The sequence below is a fragment of the Cyanistes caeruleus genome, chromosome 25, assembly GCF_971803275.1.
Source record: "Cyanistes caeruleus chromosome 25, bCyaCae1.hap1.1, whole genome shotgun sequence".
Classification (NCBI taxonomy): domain Eukaryota; kingdom Metazoa; phylum Chordata; class Aves; order Passeriformes; family Paridae; genus Cyanistes; species Cyanistes caeruleus.
In genome coordinates, this window is record NC_141725.1 from 2,004,783 (window position 1) to 2,026,986 (window position 22,204).

General features: G+C 58.2%; 2 protein-coding genes and 1 pseudogene across 2 annotated transcripts; 1 reads left to right on the plus strand and 2 right to left on the minus strand.

Moving 5' to 3' along the window:
* Positions 1-2,598: 2,598 nt before the first annotated feature.
* Positions 2,599-9,250, minus strand: ABHD17A (abhydrolase domain containing 17A, depalmitoylase). The gene is made up of 5 exons (XM_086862436.1): positions 9,144-9,250; positions 6,800-7,283; positions 5,164-5,358; positions 4,371-4,550; positions 2,599-3,522 (listed from the first exon to the last, which is right to left on the minus strand). Exons 2-5 carry the CDS (start codon positions 7,102-7,104, stop codon positions 3,297-3,299), a joined length of 906 nt encoding a protein of 301 aa, XP_086718562.1. The 5' UTR covers positions 7,105-7,283; positions 9,144-9,250; the 3' UTR covers positions 2,599-3,296.
* A 1,363-nt stretch (positions 9,251-10,613) lies between these two features.
* Positions 10,614-11,040, plus strand: LOC111940394 (protein FAM32A pseudogene; annotated as a pseudogene).
* A 1,224-nt stretch (positions 11,041-12,264) lies between these two features.
* On the minus strand, positions 12,265-21,901 carry LOC111940393 (AN1-type zinc finger protein 5-like). Its single transcript, XM_086862437.1, has 7 exons — positions 21,720-21,901; positions 21,136-21,416; positions 19,893-20,067; positions 18,807-18,900; positions 17,903-18,021; positions 16,362-16,472; positions 12,265-14,664 (listed from the first exon to the last, which is right to left on the minus strand). The coding sequence occupies exons 3-7, from the start codon at positions 20,041-20,043 to the stop codon at positions 14,516-14,518; spliced, it is 624 nt and encodes a 207-aa protein (XP_086718563.1). The 5' UTR covers positions 20,044-20,067; positions 21,136-21,416; positions 21,720-21,901; the 3' UTR covers positions 12,265-14,515.
* Between the last annotated feature and the right edge of the window lie 303 nt (positions 21,902-22,204).

A 22,204-nucleotide genomic window follows, 5' to 3' on the forward strand; every position in this document is an offset into this window, starting at 1 on the left:
GCCCCCCCTGCCCCCTCACCGTGTCTCACCAGGGAGGTGCCGCCGGTGTCGCGGTGCAGCCGCGGGCGCGTCGGGCTCTCACAGCTCTGCTCTGCTCGGGGAGTGGGGACACAGGCTCTGCTCCCCCAGATCTGCCCCCATTCCTGTCCCCATTGTCCCTGCTGTCTCCAAGGCCTCACTCACCGGACAGGGCAGAGCCAAACGCATCCTCCCCTCGCCCCGTCCTTTCCCGTCTCCCTCCCTCCACCTCAGCCAGCACCATGCTGTGCCCCTCTCCCTGGCATCCCTTTTCCAACACCGACCCCTCTCCCAGCCTGACCACCAACGGGATCCTTCCCCTCTGTCCTTTTATACCGTCTTTGTTCATATGACAAGCACGTGGAAAACCAAAGCAGAGCTTGGAAAAAAGCTCCTTAAGATGCTTTAATTCAGTTTCCTGGATCCCATGACTGAGCTCGGCCTCTGAACAAGGTCTCATGACTGTGGCACGCAGGCCCTGGCCATCAAAAGCCTCATTTATGCCCCAAATGAGACTTAAACCCCTCTTGGCCCGATATCCCCCATGCCCAGTCTGGGCCCCTAGGCCTCCCTGGCTGGGGGCTTCAAACCAGCCAGAGGAACACCTGCCCTGCCCCTGCTCTGCTCTAGCTGCAGGAGGGACTTTGGGAACACTCAAGGCCTTGGCTTTGCCTGTCCCCTCCAGGGAAAGGACAGTGCAGATTCCCCCTCCAGGTACCAAAACCATCCAGCCCTGTCCCCCACCCTGTCCCTTCCTTCACCCCAAACTGCAGCACCAGTGGAGGGGACAGAAGTGCCATCCCAAGGGGGACAGAAGTGCTGTCCCAGTGGCACATGGCCCAGTCTGGCCCCAGATGGGAGTTCCTGTGCCCAGGACCCCCAGCCCACGCCCTCTGAGGTCCCTGCAGCTCTTGCATGGGTGAGTGCTCCTCTGTCCCTCCTCGCTCCAGCTGCTGAGTGAGGATGGAGCCTCCATCCTGGGCCAGGAGCAGTGACAGATCCAGACCCAAAGCCCCAATCCCTGAGCCCAGTCAGGGCTCCCAGCCATGGAGGTAGCACCCAGCAATGTCCATCTCCATGGACTCCCACATTCCTGACCTGGCTCTAGACTTTGGGGATCAGGCTGAACTTTACTGACCCTTTGCCTTTGTTTTAAACTGAGACAAAGGAAATACAACCTCGAGCCACCTCAATATGTCCCCAAACCCAGCGAGCTCTGAGCCATCCTGCTTGTGAGACAGAGCTGACCCAAAGCATCTGCAGCTCAACAGGAAACAGGCAGCAGTAAGAGGATAAAAATACCCTTGGTGCACACAGAATGTCTCTGTGCCAGGATTAGGGAGCCCTGGGACAGCGGGGCCAGAGGGAGCTGGGCTGGGTGGCTTTGGCTTCCCACACACGTGTGAGCCCAAGGCTCCCAAACCACCTGGCCACTGCAGGCAGAGGGATGGGGAAGGAAGGACTGGGGGGATGTGCAGGGAGAAGCCAGACATCCCAGCTCCTGCACCCCAAAATCCCCCTGGATACGAATGAGGGCCCCCCCAAAGCCATCCACATCCTCTTCCAGCTCCTGCACAGCCCCAGCACCAAGGAAGGGTCATCCCCCCTCCTCTGGAACACCCTGCTCTGGTCCTGGGGGAAACAAGGGATGTGTGGGGAGCAGGGGGTCCCATGCCCCCCACCTCACCCTCCCCCCAGCTCCCAGCCCCAAACAATAGGAGCATTGGAGTGCTCAGAGTGTGGGGGTGCAGCGAGGCCCCCCCGCCTGGCCCCTGAGCCCCTAAGGAGATTAAATCCCTCCTCACATGAGCCCGGCGGGCCCCAGGGCCTCGTGTTGGGGAGGGGACACAGGGAGGACAGGGACAGGGAGGGGAAGGGCAGAGCAGTGCTTTGCTGTTTGGGTTGGGGCCAGGGATGTCCCAGGGGCAGGAAAACACACAAACAGCTCTTCCCAGGGGTGTAAGAGCAGGGGCTGAACCAAAAATCACCAACCTGAGCCTCTCCCTTTCCCTGGGGCAAATTTTCCGTGTGCTGGAGGACTCCGTGGGACAGCCCTGCAGCTGCCCCCATGGCCAGTGGTGCTGAATCACACAGCTCCGGTCAGAACTGGCCATGGAGCAGGTCAAAAATAAGGCTTGAGACCATTCCATGTACCCCAGGACCACTCTCTGTCCCTTGCTCTGCTGGCCCTGGGACAGAGCAGGCCCTGGGGATGTCTCCCTTCCCCTGTGGCACACCTGTCCCCTCCCCCAACTCCTGGAAGGCTGAGACCTTCCTGCACCTCTGCATCCGTGATCCCAGAGGATCCCCTAATGACACGGACAGGGCAAGGGGTTCCTGTTGTCCCAAGTCCCAGTGGGCACACAGAGCTTTGCAGCGTAGGCCCAGGGGCCAAGGGCACCTTCCCTGCTCCCGCTGGCACCCTGGGGCTGCCCAGTCCCCAGAGGAGGGTGACAAACACTGGGGATCTGGCCAAGGGCAATCCAGGGAAGGTGCTGAACAGGGGGAAGGGCTGAACACCCTGGGGCTGGGTCAGGGGCAGGAGCCCCCAGGGGTACACAGGGAAAGGGCACACACGGGTGAAACGTTAAACCTCTGCTCTTTATTCGCTGCCTGGTTCCCTCACCCCGTTCCCCAGGCAAGTGGCCCGGAGGTTTTCCAGGGGTGACCCAAACACCAGGAGTGCTCTGGGAAGGCTGAGCAGCGCCAGACTGGAGGAGGTGTGGGGCAGAGGGCACCTCCTCCGTGCATCCCCATAGTCCCCGTGGGGACACGGCTCTGCCCCAGCCGCGGGGTGAACTCTGGGCACCACCAGCGCTGGTCCCGGGAAAGCTCCGTGGAGAGCAGGAACTGCCACCTCCTCTGTCCCACCCACGGGGACACCGGGGAGGGGGCGGGGCCCCAGCCCCTCTCCAACTCGCCTTATTGCTATGGTCAGAGCAGCAGAGCGGCCGGGAGGGACTCGGGACTTGGCCAGTTTGGGAGAGGAGAGGAGAACATGTCTGAAGCCAAGGATCCACCATCGGAGGGTGGGCTCATGTCTCTGGGAAGGGGGAAAGAGGGAGCTGCCGTCTCTGGCCAGCCAGGCCGGTGGTGCCAGCAGGGAGGAGAGCTGTGCTCATGTCCAAGAGCAAACACTGTCCATTCCAGGGCCTCCCACCCTCTCCTGAGCCTGGAGCTGAGGCTGAGCAAACCTGTTACAGCTCCAGCAGCAGGGACTAGGGAGAGCTACTGGGAGAACAGGAGGAACAAGCAGAACCCCCTGCCTGTCCCCCTGGCTAGTTGCGTTGACTGGCCAGCTCCTGGGAGATGAATTTCCGAAGGCGCTCGAGGTACTGGCTGTAGAGTTCAATGTCATTGTGCCCGGCCCCGTCCACCCACAGCGGCTCCACAGCCTTGGGGCAGCGCTCGAAGAGCGCCAGGCCGTGGGAGAAGTCGATGACTTCATCCTCCGTACCGTGGATGATGAGGACAGGAGAGGTGATTTTGGAGATCTTCTCGATGCTGCCAAAAGGATGGATGGGGAAGAAAGGAGAGAGGGGATAAGCACAGGGAATGAGACATTTCCACTTCTCCTGCCCCCAAAACATCCCCTGGGAGAGGGACCAGGAAGCACACTTTGATCATGGCAGAGCACAGGACAGGGAGGGACACAGAGTTTCTGCCAAGGAAAAGATCTGCCCCAGTGTGACAGACAGGGAGCAGACAGCAGTGACAACATCCCCATGGGACCTCAGCAGGGCTGATGGGAACTGCTGCAGGACAGCCCTTCCTTGTTGGGATCAGCCCTGCTGGGCTCCAAGGAAGGGAAGCACGGCTGGTCCCAGCTTGGTCCCGAAGGCCACGCGAGGCCATCGGGATGCAGAGTGTGGGCTGGTGGCTTCCAGCCACAGCTTCCGGCTCAGGGACTGTCCCCTGGGCCCCACTGGTCCAGCTGCAAGGGAGAGGCAAAGGAAGAACTCATCCTCTCAGCCATCTCCTGCCATCTGAAGAGCAGGAAAATCCCTAAGGAATTACTCCAGGGGGACAGAGGGGTACCGGGGACATCCAGGGCTGGTGACACTGTCCAAAGGGCCAGTGGCACACCCCCAAAACTGGTGGGCAAAGTCACTGGGAGGGTGGCTAGGAGGTGATGCCACTGAGGGTACGCTTGTGGCACAGCCCTCAGGAGAGGGCACGGTGACCCCAGGGAGGGCTACAACTCCCAGAGGGCACCAAACACAGAGCAAGACGATGCCGAAGGTGATGTTTAAACCTATCACAAAAAATGTCACGTGTCCCCTGGCTGTGACCAGAGCTGCTCTGGGCACTGCCCCTCCAAACCCCCCATGCCCCGTGCCCCAGGCACTCACTTGGGGAAGGCATCGAACCAATAGGTCTTCTTGGTGTCGGGGAAGGCGACGCGCATGCCGGAGGTGAGCGGGGAGTGCAGCACGATGGCCGCGCACTCGTAGCGGGAGGCCAGGTCAACCGTGGGCACTGTGCCGATGCTCTGTCCATACAAAATGATGTTCTCCGGGCTGATCCCGTACCTGGCACAGGACAGGGCAGGTCAGTGTCCACGCACATCGCCAGGAGATACAGCTCAGGTCACTCACTCTGCTCTGGTCACTGCATCCACAAGGCTCTGGGGTCTGTCCTCCTGACCTTCCCCCAGCTCCTCTTGGCTGGGCCCCAGGCAGCTCCCTGCACTCCCAAAGGACCAGGGAGCAGCCAGCACTGAGCTGCCAGGTGAGTTCTGGGGGAGGTCAAGGCTTTCCCTCACCAGTCAGGGTTATAGGGTGCTCACAGACCCTGGACTCCAGCTGTGTGGGGCAGCCCCAGCTCCAGGTCACACTGTGAGCTAGGCCTGAGGAAGAGGAGGCAAAGCCTGGCATGGGGCTGCAGCCCAAACCTGGCAGGGGAACCAGAGCTGAGCCTGGCACAATGAGACAGGAAGCACAGCTTGTGCCAAGGTCATGCCCTGCAGCATCCCTGCCCCTTGGATTCTCCTGCTCCTCCCTCTACAGTTCTCCAACCACCCCTTCCTGTCTCAAGTGGCCCAGGGTTTCCCTTCTGGGAGATTTCCTGTTTTCCAGGCTGCTGGAGCACTGGGTTTTCCTGGAGGCAGCAGGGCTGTGCTCCCTGCCCCAGCTCCCCGCTCACCGTGTGCGCAGCGCCTGCCACGCGGCGTCGATGTCAGAGTAGAGGTTCCGCTCCGAGGGCTTGCCCGTGCTCACGCCGTAGCCCGAGTAGTCGTAGGAGAAGATATTGCAGTTGATGCGGGTGCCCAGCCCAATGTAGAAGCTGCTCATCTGCCCCAGGTCCACGGCGTTGCCATGGGAGAAGAGCACCGTGTACCTGGGGCACGGGTACGGAACGTTAACCCTGAGCTTGCTGCCGTGCCAGAGCTCAGGCATCAGATATCAGGATATCCCCGGACATCTGCCTCAGAGACCAACAACCAAACCCCGGGACACGAAGGGCCAACACCCCTCTGGCCACCAAGGAAGGTCCTCATGACACCCCCAGGGACACCCAGACCCTTCTGCTGCCAGAGCCAGGGGCTCGCTCCCAGCAGGAACAGGCAGCTTGAAGGCAGGATGATGATTCTGTTCAAGTTTTTAAGTCTATTTTTGGTAAAAAGCTCAGGATTTGGGGCCGTTTGCCCAATGGGGATTTCAAGTTAGAATTCTGACAGCGGGTTTTTTCTCTCCTGAGCCTGGCAAGACACCAGATGCTAAGGGAGAAGTGAATTGTGGGAGTGACAAGGCACAAGAAATTTCTACCATAAGGGGAAAAACAATGTTAATCATAAAAATTAACACTAATAGCAAATTGATGGGAGCTTGGCTCCCTTCTGCCAAAGGGAAGGAGCAGGACCCACTCCCTGCTGAGCCCCTGCTGGGGACTCAGCAAGTCCAAGGGGTCTGTGGCCAGGCTGAGCCTCCAGTCCTGGCCTGGATGCCCAGGGAGCCTCAGCTGGAAGTCAGTGACAGGATGAGCTGCAGGACAACCAGCAGCACCTGATATCCCATGATTTGGGAGGTTTGGTTCCCCCCAGCCCTGGTTCTCCCCTCCAGCCCTGCAGCCTGTGATGCTGAGGACCTGTTGTTTCTGGGAGGATATAGGAAAGGGGTCAGCTGGGGTGAGCTGGCCTTCTGCTCCACCTGAACCCCCAAACTGTGCCACTGCTCAGGGAGCAGCTGCAAGTCCCCTCTTGTCTCCTCCTGCCCAGGCACTAGCAGCAGAAGGTCATCTCCATCTCACACTCCAGGGTGCCTCTCTCCGGTTTCCCAGTTCAGACACACAAGAGTGACCAAACCCTTCCTGGCTTTCACTCCCATCACTCGTTTCCTTGAGGAATCAAATGTCCCTGTGAATCTGACTAAACCAGGCTCTCCTGGCTGGTACAGGCAGCTGTCCATCCCCATGGTCACCGCAGGGCTGGGGATGGGAGAAGCAGCTGATGCAGCCACCCCAGCTCTCCCTGAGAAACAAGCTCTGTGCAAAGAACCGGAGCGTTGCATCACTGCCGTGACACTGGGGGATTGTGAGACAGCCTGGGGAATCCCCGCACCCCTGCAGCCTCTGGCTTTGCCTCTGCTCCTGCTTTAACCCCACTCCCAGTGTGGCCACAAGCCAGACCGGTCCTGGGAACCCAGCTGGCCCGTCCCACCGGATGCCTGCAAAGCCCCGCGGCAGGGCCAGCTCCTCCGGCGATGCTGAGCAGAGGGGACAGGAGCCCCCAGCACGGCCCAGCCCAGCAGAGCCCCAGCTGGCACACCCACGGCTGACTCACCTGGCGCCGGGCACGCAGCGGACGTACATGCAGCCGACGCGGTTCCCCCGGCTGCTCTTGGTGACGAACACCTCGATGTTGTCCAGCTCCCGCTGAGAGTACTGGAAATCCGCCCGGTCCTTCAAGTGCAGCTTCCAGCGGCCCGCAGCGCCTCGCAGGGAGCCCGTGCTGCCCACGGGCTCGGGCTCGGGCACCATGGCGTAGGTGGGCTCCGGGGGCAGGAAGGCGAGCTTGGCCGCGATGCGGCTGGGGCAGGGCGGGCAGCAGAAGAGGCAGCAGAGCTGGCTGATCGACAGCCCGTTCATGACGGCGGCGAGGCGGGAGGCGGCCGCGCCCGGAGCGAGGGAGGATCCGAATCGGACAGAGGCCGGAGACGCCCCGTCCTCAGCTGGCCCTGGGCACGGCTGGCGCCGGCCGTGCAGCGCGGGCCGGGGCGTGCGGCGGGGCTGCCGTGTCCATCTGTCCGTCCGGCGGCTGCGGGGGCCTGCGGGCAGGGTGAGGGCTCTGAGGGCTCTGTCCCCTCTGCGACCCACAGCTGGGGACAAGCCTGCTCCCCGCAGTGTCCCTCCCCTCGAGCACCTCTGCGGCTCGCAGCCCCCAGCGAGCCCACGCAGCCCCCCCAAAATCAAACCTCCTGCCACATTCGGCAGCCCCCGCGGGCAGCCCACGCGGAGGGGGCGAGCACAAGCGCAGGATCACACACACACCACCCCCACAGCAGCCACACGGCTGGTGGGACAAAGGACACGGCTCCCCCGGGGCCACCTAGGTGCCGGCACAGCCGTGCGGGAGTGCCAAGCTCCCGAGGAAAAAGGGGAGAGAAAGGGGGAAAGAGGAAAAAAAAAAAAAGATGAAAGGAAAAAAAAAAAAGAAAGAAAGAAAAAAAAAGAAACTATTTTCTGCAAGTTTGGGCACAGGCTTGAGCTGAGGAATGTCAAACCAGCCCACACCCCGAGGAATTCACTCCATCTGCTTCCAGAGGGCTGGGAAAGGAAAGGGTGGAAGAGGGATATGGCACTGAAGCTGGGATAAGGCACTGAAATATGCCAAAATACTGGAAGTGAAGGGATGCCCCGTGCCCCGGTAGGAGCCAGGCCCCCTCGGACCGGTGACCATCCACAGCATGGCCAGGGCCAGTGTCACACCCGGCACGTGGCAGCCCTGTTCCCCCCAGGTTTGGCACCCGTGTGCCTCTGGGAGCAGCCAGCAGATCCACCGTGTGCCTCTGGGATCAGCACTCCCGGGGCACATCGGGGAGTCTGGTGGCCACACACCTGCATGGGCACACGCAGGGAGGTGGCACTACCGGCCACACTTACACCGTGTGTCACACTCGGGTCGTGTGTCCTGGGACAAAACCAGGCACCAGCTGGGGACACCCTGCCGTGGGTGGGCAGCCCCACCCGCTGTGGGGGCCTCACCCACCGCACCCACACTGACCCCACAGCCACAGAGAGGGGATCCATGCCCTACCCAGCCACTGGCCTCTGTGGGGCCCCCCAGCACTGACAGCCATGGGACCCCCACCCATCACACACTGACTGGGATGGGGCTGTGGGACCCCCACCCCTCACACACCGACTGGGATAGGGCTGTGGGACCCCCACCCCTCACACACCGACTGCACACACACTTTCCCCACTGCCTGCTGCTGGCCTCCCTCCCACCACCGACCCCTCCCCGCCAACCCGCCCGTGCGGCACCCCCAGCACTGACCAGTGAGTTTTTCCTTCTCACTGTCCTTTGTGGCGCTCCCACCTCGCATGGAAAGCCCCCCACCCCCACCCCACTCACACTGACCCGTGCGGGCCCCCCCGACTGCTGTGGGCCTCAATCCCCTGACTGATCCCCGGGGGACCTCCCAAACACACACCGAATAGTGGGACCCCCCCCCCGATCACTGTGTGTGTGTCCCCCACAGCCTCACTAGACCCGTGTAAGCCCCCAGACCCCCCCAGTGATCTCTCCGAGATCTCCCCCCGGTTACTGAGGGATTCCCGTGAGCACACACTGACCCGCGTGGGTCTCCCCCTGCCCCCCCGCCTGCCGTGGGACACCCCCGTGAGCCTCTCCCGCCTGCCGGGGGGATGTTAACACACCGGGGCCTCCCCCCTCCACTGTCCAGCGTGACCTTTCACCTCCTACTGCCCGCTGGGAGGGCCCCACACCCTCACTGACCCCCCCCACTGTGTCCCCACCACACCGCCCAGCGTGGCCTCCCCCGAGCGCCGGGGCCTGCCCGCCTGTGACCGCGCTGTGGAACCCTCCATCACCGCACACTGAGAGCTCCCCCCGCCGCTGGGGATCCCCGCAGCCCCCCGGCCGTGCGGCCCGTGTCCGGTACCTGCACATTCTCCCGACCCCCGGCCCCGCTCGGCGCTCCCCGAGGCCCCGCGGCCGTTGCGGCCTCCCAGGCGGGGGCGGCGCTGGCCCCGTCCCGGCCGGAAGTGACGCAATCGCCCAGCGCCCGTTGCCATGGGAACAGCGCGGTCGCCTCATGGCGGGGTCGCGGCGCGGCCTCTCCTCAGTCCCTGGATCCCAAATGGCGCTGGAAGGGGCGGCTGGAGATCATCACCAGCCACCTGCAGCAGGCGGGCTTGGAATGTCTCCGGAGAGGGAAACTCCACCGCCTCCCTGGGCTCTGCCACCCTCAGTGAAAAGTTCTTCCTCATGTTGAGGTGGGACTTTTTGTGGTTTCTTTTATGGCCGTTGCACCACTGAAAGGAGTCTGGCACTCCCGTTGGAGATATTTGTGTGGATTGGTGAGATCCCCTCTTGCTGGTGTAATATATGTTGGTATAATTCGCGTTTTATTGTACACATATAAAATCAAGTATAAAAGCGTGTTTTATGTAAAAAACAAAAGCTACTTGAGATTGCAAAAGCAGCTGCTGGAAAACCAAGAATTTGCAAGAGAAAGACCAAACAATTAAGATAACACCGAGAAGAGGTGAGTCCACCCAATCAAGATAAGCGCTCTAATGACCCGGTGATTAACCAACCTGATCTGATTCTCCAGGAACATGCATCTCAATGTCGGTTTCCCGAAAAAATACTACTCAAACTTCATCTCTTTCTGAGGAAAAACTCACCACGATTCTACATCTCAAAGCCTGCTTCTCGAAAAAAAACCACTCAAACTTCATCTCCTTCTCAGAAAACTCATCAGCAGTCCAGCAGCAGAAATAGGAATATGTAACAACACAAGAAAAAGAAAGAAACTAAAGCTGCGTAGCCTCAAGCTGAAAAACCTGTATAAAACTCAGCTCTCCGAAAGACAGTTTGTGAACCTGGGGGAATCAGTGCGGCTGATTCAGAGTTCACCCAGCGCCAATCCCAGGCTCGATGCTGACCGTGATTGTAGGTGTTTACAAAGTTCGATTTTGCAAATCTTTCAGTAAAATTGTAATTTATAAATTTGGCTGAATTTCATTTATAACACTGGAAAATATACCAAGTTTAAAATTTTTATTTTCTAACTTTAGTCACGTTTGTTCGCCTTTGCCCCGGGGAAAGGGAACCGAAGTTTCTTTCCAAAGCATTCTTGCTTTGGTTGCTGATGAGTTCAGCATCTCCGCAGGCTGAGAGCCATTGGAGAACCATCAGCAAACATCCACAAACATTGTTCCAGAGACACCGGGAAAAGGCTGATAAGGAAATGCAGGAGTGAAGTCCTAATTAACAATCCGTATCCAATAGGAAACCAAATACTAAGACCTGCACAACTCGGGACCAATGAAAATTAAACCGATGGTATTCTATGGGATTTGGACTGTATAAAGTTTGGGAAAAACCTTGTAGTTTGAGAACAATCATGGACCGTGGTCCCCCGCGGCTAAAGGGCAGTGGAGGCACCCTGGGGGCCAGCAATCGGAAGAAGGGGAAAGACAAAGCCCAGATCACAAGAAGGTGAAAGATAAAGCCCAGATCCTGGAGCAGATCACAAGAAGGAGGAGGAGAAGCGCGGGCTGGACAAGCGGATCCTGGCACAGGCGGCCTTCGAGAAGATGCAGGAGAGGCGGCAAATGAAGCGGGTCCTGAATAAAGCATCGAAAACCCACAAGCAGCAAGTGGAGGAGTTGAACAGGCACTTGGATGCTCTGACTGAGCACTACGACATTCCCAAAGTCAGCTGGACTAAATGATCGGGCTGTTTGTCACAGCTCTGGTTTGTATCAAGGGCTGCCATGTAAATCTGTCCGTTCTCCGTATTGTCAAATATAACTTCTGAGCTTTCATTACTTTTTACTATTTCATTTTATAGTCTTGTTTTTTAAAACCAAACATCCAACACTCAGTCTTCTCTGGACTACCCAAGCCCAGCTCCCACGGTCTCTCCTCATCACAGAGATGCTCCAGACCCCAAATCATCTGCTAGACCCTGTCCAGTAGCTCCTTGTCCTTCCTGTCCCAGAACTGGACACACACCCCGGGTGTGCCTCACTAGGGCCAAGTAGAGGGGCAGGGTCACTCCCTGCCCTGCTGGCCACGCTCCTCCCAAGGCCCCCAGGGTCCCATTGTCCCCCTGGCCCCAGGACACTCTGCTGCCTCGGGGACAGTTTGTCATCCACCGGGACCCCCAGGTCCTTCTCTGCAGAGCTGCTCTCCAGTGGGTCACCCCCAGCCTGTGCTGGCACTTGGGGTTGTTCCTGCCTGGGTGCAGGACCCTACACTTGCCCTTGTTGAAGCTCCTTAGGTTTATCCTCACCCAGCTCTCACCCAGCCCAAGGTCCCTCTGAATGGCAGCACAGCCTTCAGGTCAATCAGTCGCTCCCCCAGCCTGAATCACCGTGAAACCTGACCAGGATCCATTCTATCCCTCCAGCAGGTCGGTCGTTGCTACACACACTGAACCAGGCTGGAATGCTGATCCCTGGGGACAGTGCTGAACCAGGTGGGCTCTGCTGTGCTTATCAAGCCTCTCTGAGCTCTGCATTCAGCCAGGCCCTCCCCACCAGACCATTTATCCACATTTCCCGTGTCTGCCTAGGAAGATGTCACAGGGGACTGTGTCCAAAGCCTTGCTGAAGTCAGTCCTGGTGCCAAACACTGCCCAAATGCCCCCACATGGATATGGGAAGGGGGGGAGGCTTTGGGGGCCCATCCCAAACTCCCTTTCCTGCCCCCTGGGAGTCCCACCCCACCCCACAGAGATGACAGCAGACAAGAGGGAATATGGGAGAACCTCAGAGCCCCTCAAACCCCATCCAGGGATTTCTACTCAGCCAGAAGGCAAAATCCCAGACTTGGCAGGGTTGAAGCGATCTCTGGAGAACATCCAGTCCAACCCCCTGATGGATTTGAGATCCAGAGAATACGGGTCCAGGGTGCTGATCCCCATCCAGCACCAGGTACTATGAATCCACATGGGAAACTGAGGCAGAACCCCACAGCCACCCTAAAAGAGCCCAGAGCCAAATGGTGTCCCCACAGACATCCCTGCCTGAAACAGAACACCCACAGCATCCAAGCAAACTAGACTGTGTTGTATTTACACTCATGGACAGGGAGGAAGGAACAGGGAAAAGGGCAGTGCTGGAGAAGCAGGTGGCTGTAGGCTTTCCCAACGGATCCATGGGAGCTGCTACACTTCCTCAGGCTGATGGCTGCAATTCCTGCTTCCCCTGAGAGTGAGGGATCATCCTCAGCCAAAAGCTCAGTGGCAAACCCAGCCACCAGCTCCGTGCTGACAGCCCAGGTGTGTCCAGGGGTAACACGTGCAGCCACTTGCGTGCTCCAGACACATCAATGTTATCCAGAAGGAAAAACCTGAGGAAAAGGCTGGCAAGAGGCAGCCTCGCTCCTCTCTGTGCTGGAGGGGGGCTTTGCATCAGGTTGGGAGGCTCAGATGCTACCGGTGCCACCTCAGGATGGCAGCTGGCAGAGCACACACTGCTTTGGCTGGAGCAGACTGGAAAAACCAAACACTCGGAAGGATCCCCCACCAGCACCTGGGCAGAGCTGCTACAAGCAGGGCAGGAAAACAGCTCTTGGAAGGAAGGAGCTGCTGTGATCCCCAGCTGGGCCCCGCAGCTCTGCTCTCCGACACCCAGGGAAAAGCTTCCGAAGCGTGGGATGGCCAGCAGTGGGACAGAGGCTGCTGCTTGTCCCCTGGGACATGCCCGGGATTCTCTGCTTGTGAGAGCCAGAGCCCCAGGGCCACAGTCCTGCTCCTGGTGTTCCCAGGAATCCCCTGGGCATGGAAAGAGCTGTGGCTGTGCCTCAGGAACCCATCTTATGCTGCATCCCTGAGCCCCAGGTTCTCCCAACAGAGCCCTCCGGGTGCTCTTTCTGGAGTGGTTCTGAGATGGCATTGGGCTTTTCCTACACCTCCCTTCACTCTGTGTGTGAGTGTGCACCCCCAGAGCCTTCCAAGTGCCTTTTGGGATGCTTGAGGCCTCTGAGCATGTTCACTGTACTCCAAAGTTCTCCTTCTGCCTTCTCTTGCACCCTGGAGCCCTCCCTGGGCCTTCCAGCACCTCAGGGAATTCCATGTCTCTCAGTGAGCCCAGAGCCCTCCAAGCACCCCTCCCTGCCCCCTGGGTCTTTCCATGGGTGTTTCTGAGCCCCCACCCGGACTTCTGGGCACTCTGGGCCCCTTCTCGTGACTTTCTCTGTGCCCCAGTTCCTTCTGTCTGGCTTACAGAGCATCTCCTGGGGACCTGGCCCCACCTCTCATCCCACAGGGAGGGCGGAAGCAGGAGAGGGCAGTTGGGTGGGCTCCCCGAGCTCTCCCCAGCATCAGCATGGCCCACATGGGAGGAGGGGACCCCACCGTCACCATGCAGGGACAGGTCCAGAAGCAGAGGTGTGGGGACCTGAGCTTTGTGCACAACCCTGATGAGAGCGACTTGTGTAAGGCAGAAGGCAGGGAGAGAAGGGAGAGGAGAAAGGGGAAAGACAGGAGAAGAGCAGGCACAGGCAGCGCTGAGGGACACACACCTTGCTGGGAAAGCAGCTGGGGTTATCCAGGGGTGCTGGAGCAGGAGGCTGGAGCAGGGGTGTCCCTGGCTCCCTCACTGCACAGAGAGGCACAAGGCAGCAAGCAGAACCTCCTGGAAGGTCCTGCCCTGCCCACTTCACGCCACAAAGTGACTTCCCTGTGCCAGCATCACTGCTCAGCCCCTTTGGAGCTTCTCCAACAGCGTCAACAAAGGGTGGGGAGAGAGGTCTGGGGTGTTGGAACTACAGAATCAACTTCTCTGCATGTGAGAGCAAACACCTCCCGGGGAGCAGACGGCAGCCTGGCTGCCAGGATCCCCCAGCTCCCGGGGTTACAGGCAGAGGGAACAGAGTCCAGCAGCTGCTCAGGGACTGCAGCCACAAGTCCTGGCTGGTTTGCAGGAGTTGGAGCTGCCAGGAAGGGAAAGGCTGCCTGGCAGGGCCCGGCCGCTCGCACCGTGCAAACCGCCTGGCAAGAGGCAAGTCCGAAGGTCTCAGCGCTGGAGCAGCGGGGCAGGACGGTCCCTTTTCCTTTGAGAAGCTGGTTGAGAACACATCAGCTGAGCTGTGGCTGTCAGACAGGCAGGAAGGGAGAGGAGGAACACCAACTGACTGCCAGAGGTGCGAGGAGTCCCCATGTCCAGGTGCCAGTTTGTGTGCGCTGCCGGAGTCACCCTCGCACCGCCGCAGGGGCTGGGAGGAGGAGGAGGAAGGCTGGGAGGAAGGGGAGGAGCACCAGGCAGCCTGGCTGCAGTTCCAGCTGCTCAGACCCCTTCACAATTTCTGGATCTTCTCAGCGATAACGATGGGGTTTTCCTTGCGGATCTTCTCGGCAGCTTCTGCCTTGTAGTCGTAGGGGCAGGCGTGCATGTCAGAGTACCGGTGAATGGCACAGAACAGGTTCCCGCAGCGGCAGTCAAAGCCTGGGGGAAGGAAGAGCAGGGAAAAAGCCACATCAGGCCCCATCCAGCCAGGCAGGAAGGTGGCAGGGCCTGGCTCCTTCCTGCCATGCCAGGAAATGCCACCAATGCAGAAAGAGGGGCAAGGGAGGGGGGGCCTGCTGTCCCCCATAGGCCAGAGGGATTCCTCATTTGGGGAAGATCATGGGTGGCTCTTTCCTTTTCATGGCTTTCCTCTGGCTCGGGAGCTCCACATGCTTTGGGCAGCCCCAGCTGTCACATGGTGGGAAGGCTCCCAGAGCAGCTGCTGTCCACGTTCCCTGCGGACAAGGGACGTGCCAGGCACTGCAGAGTGCCAGATTGCTAATCCAGACCAGGCTCCCCAGGCAGCTGGAGCTGAGCCCTCCAAGCCAGTCCAGCTCCCCAGGGTCACACAGCAGCAGCTGGAGTGACCAGGAGCAAGCAGCAGAGCTGTCACCACAGCACCACAGGATCATGTCTGAGCTGCTTAGGCTTCAAAATTCCCAATTTAGTCACTTCACTCAGGGACAGTACTCAGAGTGCTACCATTAACACAGCCCACTGGGGAAGCAAGGCAGGGAGTAAGCAGGGGATGTCCTGCAGGACAGCAAGGAATCATGCTCTGTCCCTTCACATTTATCCAATACAGTCTGTAAAGCCCACAAACACCTTGCTCCAAAGTGCCAGTTTACTCCCAGCTGAGAAAACTAATTTTATCCTAAATGCCATGAATTCACAGCTCTCTGTAAGCTGAATCCTAAAGAAGAGAACTTCTCGTAGTTTAAAGCTCTTAAAGAAACACATATCCAGGAAAACAATCCATGCTGCAACCTGAAGTCTGGGCACAGAGTACCCAGCCCAGCTCCAGGTTTATAAACTCACCCCTATTCTAGGACAGTGCCCTGACCATGTATTTCCAGGCAAGCTCAGGTTCGAACTTCCATCCATGAAAAACAGCCAGTCCCTGGCTGCTGGATGCACCAAGCAGGCTACAGAAGCAAGTGCTCTGCCAGAACAGCATGACCTGCACAGCTCCAGAGTTAACTTTTATCCAGAGAAGCACTAAATGCCAGAGATAATTTAGGGGAATGATGTTTTTATTAACAAACCACAGCCAAATTAATTGCTTCACTTTCCAGGAGCCATTTTCCCATTGACAGCAGTGCCCTGACACCATCCCAGCACTTCTCTCTCCAGCTTTACAGGCTGCATGCTGAGAGCCATCCTGCTCTCAGGAAGCTAACAGTGGAAATCAGGCAGCATTAACAAATGGGATGAGTCTTGGAGAGAGATTTTCCATTTGGGTCTAGCTCAGTTCATGTCACTGTTACGAAAGCTTTACTGCAGACCTGACCGGGAGCGGGTTCCGATCCACAGCGAGCTCTGCCTTCCTCTACAGCAGCTTCTGCCAAGAAGCAGAAACAACCAAGAGGTGCTGCTGCATCCAATTCTGCTCCCTAGGGCTGCCAGGACCCTGGCAGTGAGTGGGATGCTCCCCAGGCTGCTGCCTCAGCCAGTGCTGTTGCAGGTCGGAGCTCTCCTCCCTCCTCTCCTGCAGCACCACAGCTCCAGGATGGATTTGTGGGGAACCTCCAGCCTCTGACCCTCCAAACCCAGCAGCACCACAGCACTGTGCTCACAGGGCTCTCACTCTGGACTGTTTAGGGCACAGGGAAGTTCTCCCAGAGCCAGGCACTTACCAGTCAGCCCAATCTTCTTCCGGCAGGTGAAGCAGCGATTCTTCTTCGGTTTTGGTTTTTCCGAAGCCGTCTTGCCCTCAGCCGTGTTCTGGGATATCTCAAGCAGGGTACCTGAAACAGAGGCAAGAGTTTTGCTGCCCATCTTAATAAACCAAACATTCATTTTATTACAGAAGCTGCTTGAGGCTCTAATGACTTTCTGTGTGCACACTGCCCTGGCTGACATACCCCAAACTGTGAGATTTGCCTTGCTCCATGGACATCTCCACCTCACAGCCTTCTCTCTGTTTCAAATGCCTTAAATCCAAAGCTGGAGTGGCCACTGGACAGTGACTGGATAGTCACTACAGCTCAGCTGCTGTACAGCAACACAGCTGTCAGCTGAGCCCACAGTTAATCTTCGCAGGGAGAAAAAAAAGTTAACCCCTTGTAAGTACTACTAATTATTTCTGCTGACTCTTATGTAAGTGTTCCCCATATGTGGGTCTTAGAATGCTTTACACAGATATCCATCACTGCCTCTAATCTACCAAAGGGAAAACTGAGCTCTCAAAGCCAGATTGTTAAAGGTCACTGATGCTTAGCAGGATTTCCTCCAGTACCTAAGCAGGTTAGAGAAGTCAACAGGAGGGAGGAGCTCCAACTGCTCGTTGGAGCACCTGCAGTGCAGGCTGCTCTGAGGAGACAAAACAGAGACAGCTTTGTGGAGCTGACCCTAAGCAGCCTCCTAAAAACTACACAGGCAGATGAAAGGGGCAGGCTCTCCCAGGCCTCTTTTTAACAAGTCTCTCACCTGCCTGTTGTGAATTGTCTCCTGGGCTTGCAGGCAAAGGATTACCAAACCCTAAGTGCCCAGCCATGTGTGGTGACTAGAGCCTGGCTTTTCAGCAACCAACAACTCCTGGGTTTTTTTAGCTTTCAATGGAAGCAAGCTGTCAGCTGAGCAAAGGAGGGTGTCTGCATGCAGATCACCTGCTTATGGCATCAGCTGCAGGATGTGCCACACTGGGCAATGACTCTGCTGCTGCTCAATCACGTCAGGGCACCCACTGTGTAACACCCCCTGAGGGACAGGTGCCCCCATCACACAGGGTGACAACAACAGGCCTCCACTAGCCCCAGGCATTGTCACAAACAAATCTCCTCTCTCCAAGGCTCCCATGGATCCGTCTCCCTTCCTCCCCCTCGGGAGCTGGCAGGGGAGTGCCGCCAGCAGCAGCCGCGTCAGGCTGTGGGACGCTCTGGGCTCGCTGCCATTCGCTGGGAGAGGCGTCATGGAAGATTATCCTCCTGCCAGCCACTCGAGGGCTGGCAGCCACTCAGCCCTCAGCCCACAGAGCAATCTCTACAGGCCTGCCCTCAAGCACAGCATTTGCTCTCCTCCCTGTCACCAAAACAAGAGTTTCCTCCTCAGCTCTCAGGTGTGCCTTTACTGCCGGGAGGGGACACACCCCAGGGTCAGCAGCTGTCCCTGCTGCTCCAATGGACTCCTGAGCTCAGAGTCACTCAGATCTGTGCAAAGGACAAACCAACCACTCTACCTGATGAGGAAGAAGCTGATGAGGCTTCATCTGTCTTGCTGAATTCCTCTGCCTCATTGCTGGTTTCCTCTCTGGATATGCTCATGGCCGTCATCTGATGGGTCACAGGAGTCTGAGCACTGGTAGCATGTGCAGCAGACAAACAAAAAGAAAACACAAGTATTTTGATGGACAGTTATGTCAGAGAAACCTTTAGCCCATAAAGTTTATTTCCTTATGTTCAAAAGTAGGTCAGGAGCACAGCAGGTCAATTCCCCTTGAGATCTGGGATCAAAGTTCTTTATAGACATAAATGGAATGAATCTGTGATGATCTCAGTTTCCTTTTCCACCCAATTATATCTCAAAGCCAAGGCAAGAACCCATCCAAACAAGTCCAGGGGCAGAGAAACAGAGTTATGATTCAGAGCTGTAATGTGATGGTAGAGCTCAGTGCAGCTCTGTCCTCCTTCCCATCAAACAGGCCCAAGGTCTCTAATCCTGCTGTCACAGCTTCCAGACTGGATCATCAGCAGGTGCTTTCACTTAGAATCACAGGACATTCTGAGTTGATGATCATCATGATATTTCCAAGCCCAACGCTTGGCCCTGCACAGGAAAACCCAAAAAAATCCCACTGCTTGGGACTGAGCAGCAATTGAATAGAGCAAGGGACAAACAAGGTGCACTGGCTCCAGGAGAACCGAGATGCCACTTAATTTACTACCAACCCTCTGGTACCTCACCCTACACATCAGACAGCAGCAGGGACATCTCAGTCTCAAACAAACCAGAGCCACAATGAAGTGTTTGACCCAGCCTGTTTACAGGCTGACCACGTAAAGGATGATGGACTGTCCCTTGTGTCCCAGAGCTGGATTTTAGCAGGGTTTAGATCCCCCACCACCTCCAGACTCTGCCCCTACCTGGCTTTCGCATCCTCAGGTGTGGAGTCTCCCTCCGCATGCTGTCCTGCGATCGCCTCAGATGCCATGGGGCTGCTGCTGGGACCACTGGGAGCTGTGAGACAAGAGCAGGCTTGGTCAAGCCTCTGAGAAGTATCAGCAAGTTCCCTCGGGTGCTTGAGAGCCAAGGAGAAAACAAAACAAGCACTTCCAGCAAGCTTTACGCTCCTGTTCCCTACTGGAGCTGGGAGGGCACACCCCTATTGGGATCACTCCCATATCCCTAATCCTACACTCTCCTCTCTAAATTTGTTCATGGGACTCTGTGGGACACCAGGGCTCTCTGTTTCTTGAACCCAATGGCACTTTGTAACTTCTCCAAGGTGTAAGAAGCAGATCCTCACCTGCAGCATCAACAGACACATGTGGGTTTGTGTCGGAGGATCTAAGCTGGGGTCTTAGCAAAACCCTTTATCAGGAAAAGTCATGTTCCTGAGCACATTTGTGTGGGTGACTCAAGGGAAGCCACGATTACCCTCAGGAATAAATTGTGGAAGAACTCTCAGAGGCATTTCTCACTGTGTACATGGGGCATCTGCACAAACCCCCAGCAAAATAAACCCCTGCTCAAGTTGCAGGGAGCATCCTTCCCCTGCTCCCATCCCAACTGCAGGAAACAAACTTTGTAAGCCATGGCTTTTAGATATCACACTGTTAAGATAAGAATATTATACAAATAGGCCAAATAAAATTGTATTGTGGGGCTTTGTCATGGTTCCCAGCAGTCAGCACCTAATCAGGGAGCAGGAAATAGCTGAAAGCTGGAATCACCATCAGCACATGTGAAATTTTACAGCTTACTGGAAGATGGGGCTTCACAAACTGGTGAGACTGGGAAGAAAGCAAGAGCTCCTGACAGGGACTAGAAGTGCTCAAGGGCTTGGGTCCTTGATTTAGAGCCTTGGGTATCCATGGAAAGAGAAAGACTATTTTTCTAGGAGGGAGTAAATGGTGGCCAGGTACCAGCACCATGCTCTATCGCAGTTGCTGAACAGTTTGTATCCAGACACCCATTTAAGACAGATTTCCAGAAAAAAAATCCTCTACCTGGAGGGCTTATCCGGTCACTGCTCTGCTGCCTCTGCAGGAACTCCTTATAGCACACAGAGCACATCCCGTTGGTCCGGGGGCTGCCATAGAACCCACAGCCCGTGGTACACAGCAGAGGCACCTGCGTCTGGTTCGTCTCCTGAGCCATCCTCACCCCCTCCGAGGCACGGAGCTACAACAGGAATCAAAAACAAACCCGGGACAGCTGTGAGGGCCAGAGTGCTCGGGCATTGTGTGCTGCAGCTGATCAGGAAGGAGCACAAAGGATCCCAAGAGAGCCTGGTTCCTGCACGTGCACAACAAGACCCCTTGAGCACTCGGGGCTCCTAAAATCAGTGTCCTGGGGCCCTAAGCCACCCAGAGCTCGGCAGCCAGGAGCTGCCCAGAGCCAGACTGGAAAGACAACAGGAACTGGCTCCCGGTTCTCCCTCCTGCACCACGAGGCTCCCTAAACCCCCGGTGACACACAGGCACGTCAGACCCCAACAATCCGCTCTCCACCGGTACAAAATGTGCCTCCACAGCACTACTGATGCCCCCTGTGAACACCCACACCTCAAACGCCCAGTGCAGGCCCAGTCAGTCACATTTTGGTTTTCATTTCGAGCCTGGTTTAGTTTTTTAATTCTCAGGAAGATGACGCAAGCGATGCAAAAAGAACCCACAGACGCTCTGTTCTGACATACGTGGGTAAGGGGAACGTTAGCATGGTTAGGCTGGAAATAAGGATAAGGTTTCCTTTCCAGCATTAAGATGCGATTCCAGAACACCTTCCCCGGGAAAACAGCTGACACGGTGAAACCTCATTTTAAATTTATCTTAATAATTTCTCTTTGGATCACATGCAATTACCTCCAACCCCAGGAACCGGCCCCTTCCAGCCACACGCGGTGTAGCATTTACAGGGCCAAACCCACCGCAGTGCTCCAAATGAGAACCATGAGGCACAAACAAAAACCACACACAGTTCCAGTGTGTGTGTGGACAACGTGGCTGCAGCCAGTCCAGCTCTGACACAGAACAAGGGGAGAGGATGTGCGCAGGACCATGGTGGGTGCGGGTGGCTCCAGCTCGGGCACAAAGCCACGGCGCTGGAACCAGGAGCTCGCAGCAGCAGTGCCTTTGTGGAATCCACGAAGTACCCACCACCTCCCTCCCAGGCAGCTCTGCCGCTTCCCTTCCTGCTCCTACAGAACTTGCTTCACCGAGGGAATAAACAAAATGAATACGAAATCATTACCCTGCTAGGAGCGCTCCCGTGGGACAGAACCGGATCACCTCTGGTTTATCCCTGCTCGTTCTCAGCTGGGGGATGCGGGTTTCGGCTCCGCACCCGGGGGTCCCTCGCAGGGCTCAGACTGGCGCTCCCATCGCCACACCGGGATCCTCCCGGCCCGAACCGGCCTCTCCTCGGGCACTCGCAGCCAGGGAGCCCCGGCAGCGGTGGATGCTTCGGGGGTCCCGCCTGGCGCCCGCTGCCACACGGACAAACCTTCGGGAGCTGCTGTCGATCGAGCGTCCCTGCAGAGAGAGGGGGCCGCGGGCTCAGCCCTCCCCGAGCGCCGCACGGCCCAGCCGGCCGGACGGGCCGAGCCGCGGCCCCCGCCGTGCTCGGGCGGCCCGGGGCGGTCGGGACCCCCCTCCCGGCCGGGGAGAGACCCCCGCCCGCCCCCTCCCGCGGCTGGCCCCGGCCCGCCGCCCCCGCCCCCCGTCGCCGGGCCCCGCGCCCCGCTCCCGGCCCGCGGCGCTAATCGAGGCCGAGGCTCCGCGGCCTGCGCGGAGCGGGAGCCCCGGGCCGGGCCCCGCTCGCCGGGCCCCACTCACCGGCGGCGGAGGAGGGCGGGCGGCCCCGGGCCGGGCCGGGCCGGCCCCGGGAGGCTCAGGCGGGCGGCGGGCAGGGAGCGCTGCCGGGAAACATGGCGGGCGCGGGCCCCGAGCGCCTCCCCCGGGGAGGGCCCGGGACGGGGGGGACGGGACGGGGGGAACGCGAGGCCTGGGCCGGGGCCGGGGGTGTCGGTGTGGGCCGGGGATAGGGCAGGGGGCTGTGGCACCCCCTGGGTACAGGAGCGGGGGTGCAGGGGAGGGGGCTGGGGTGTGGGTGTGCTCCAGCAATAGGGGAGGGGGCTGTGACCCCCCTGGCTGAGAGAACAAGAGCATAGGTGTGCTCCGGGAATAGCGGGGACAGCTGTGACACCTCCCGCCCCGGCCATAGGGACCGGGGCATGCGGGAGGGGGCTGGGGTATGGCTGTGCTTTAGCGATAGAGGCCAGAGCTGTGGGCCCCTGGTTATAGGGACTGGGGTATAGGTG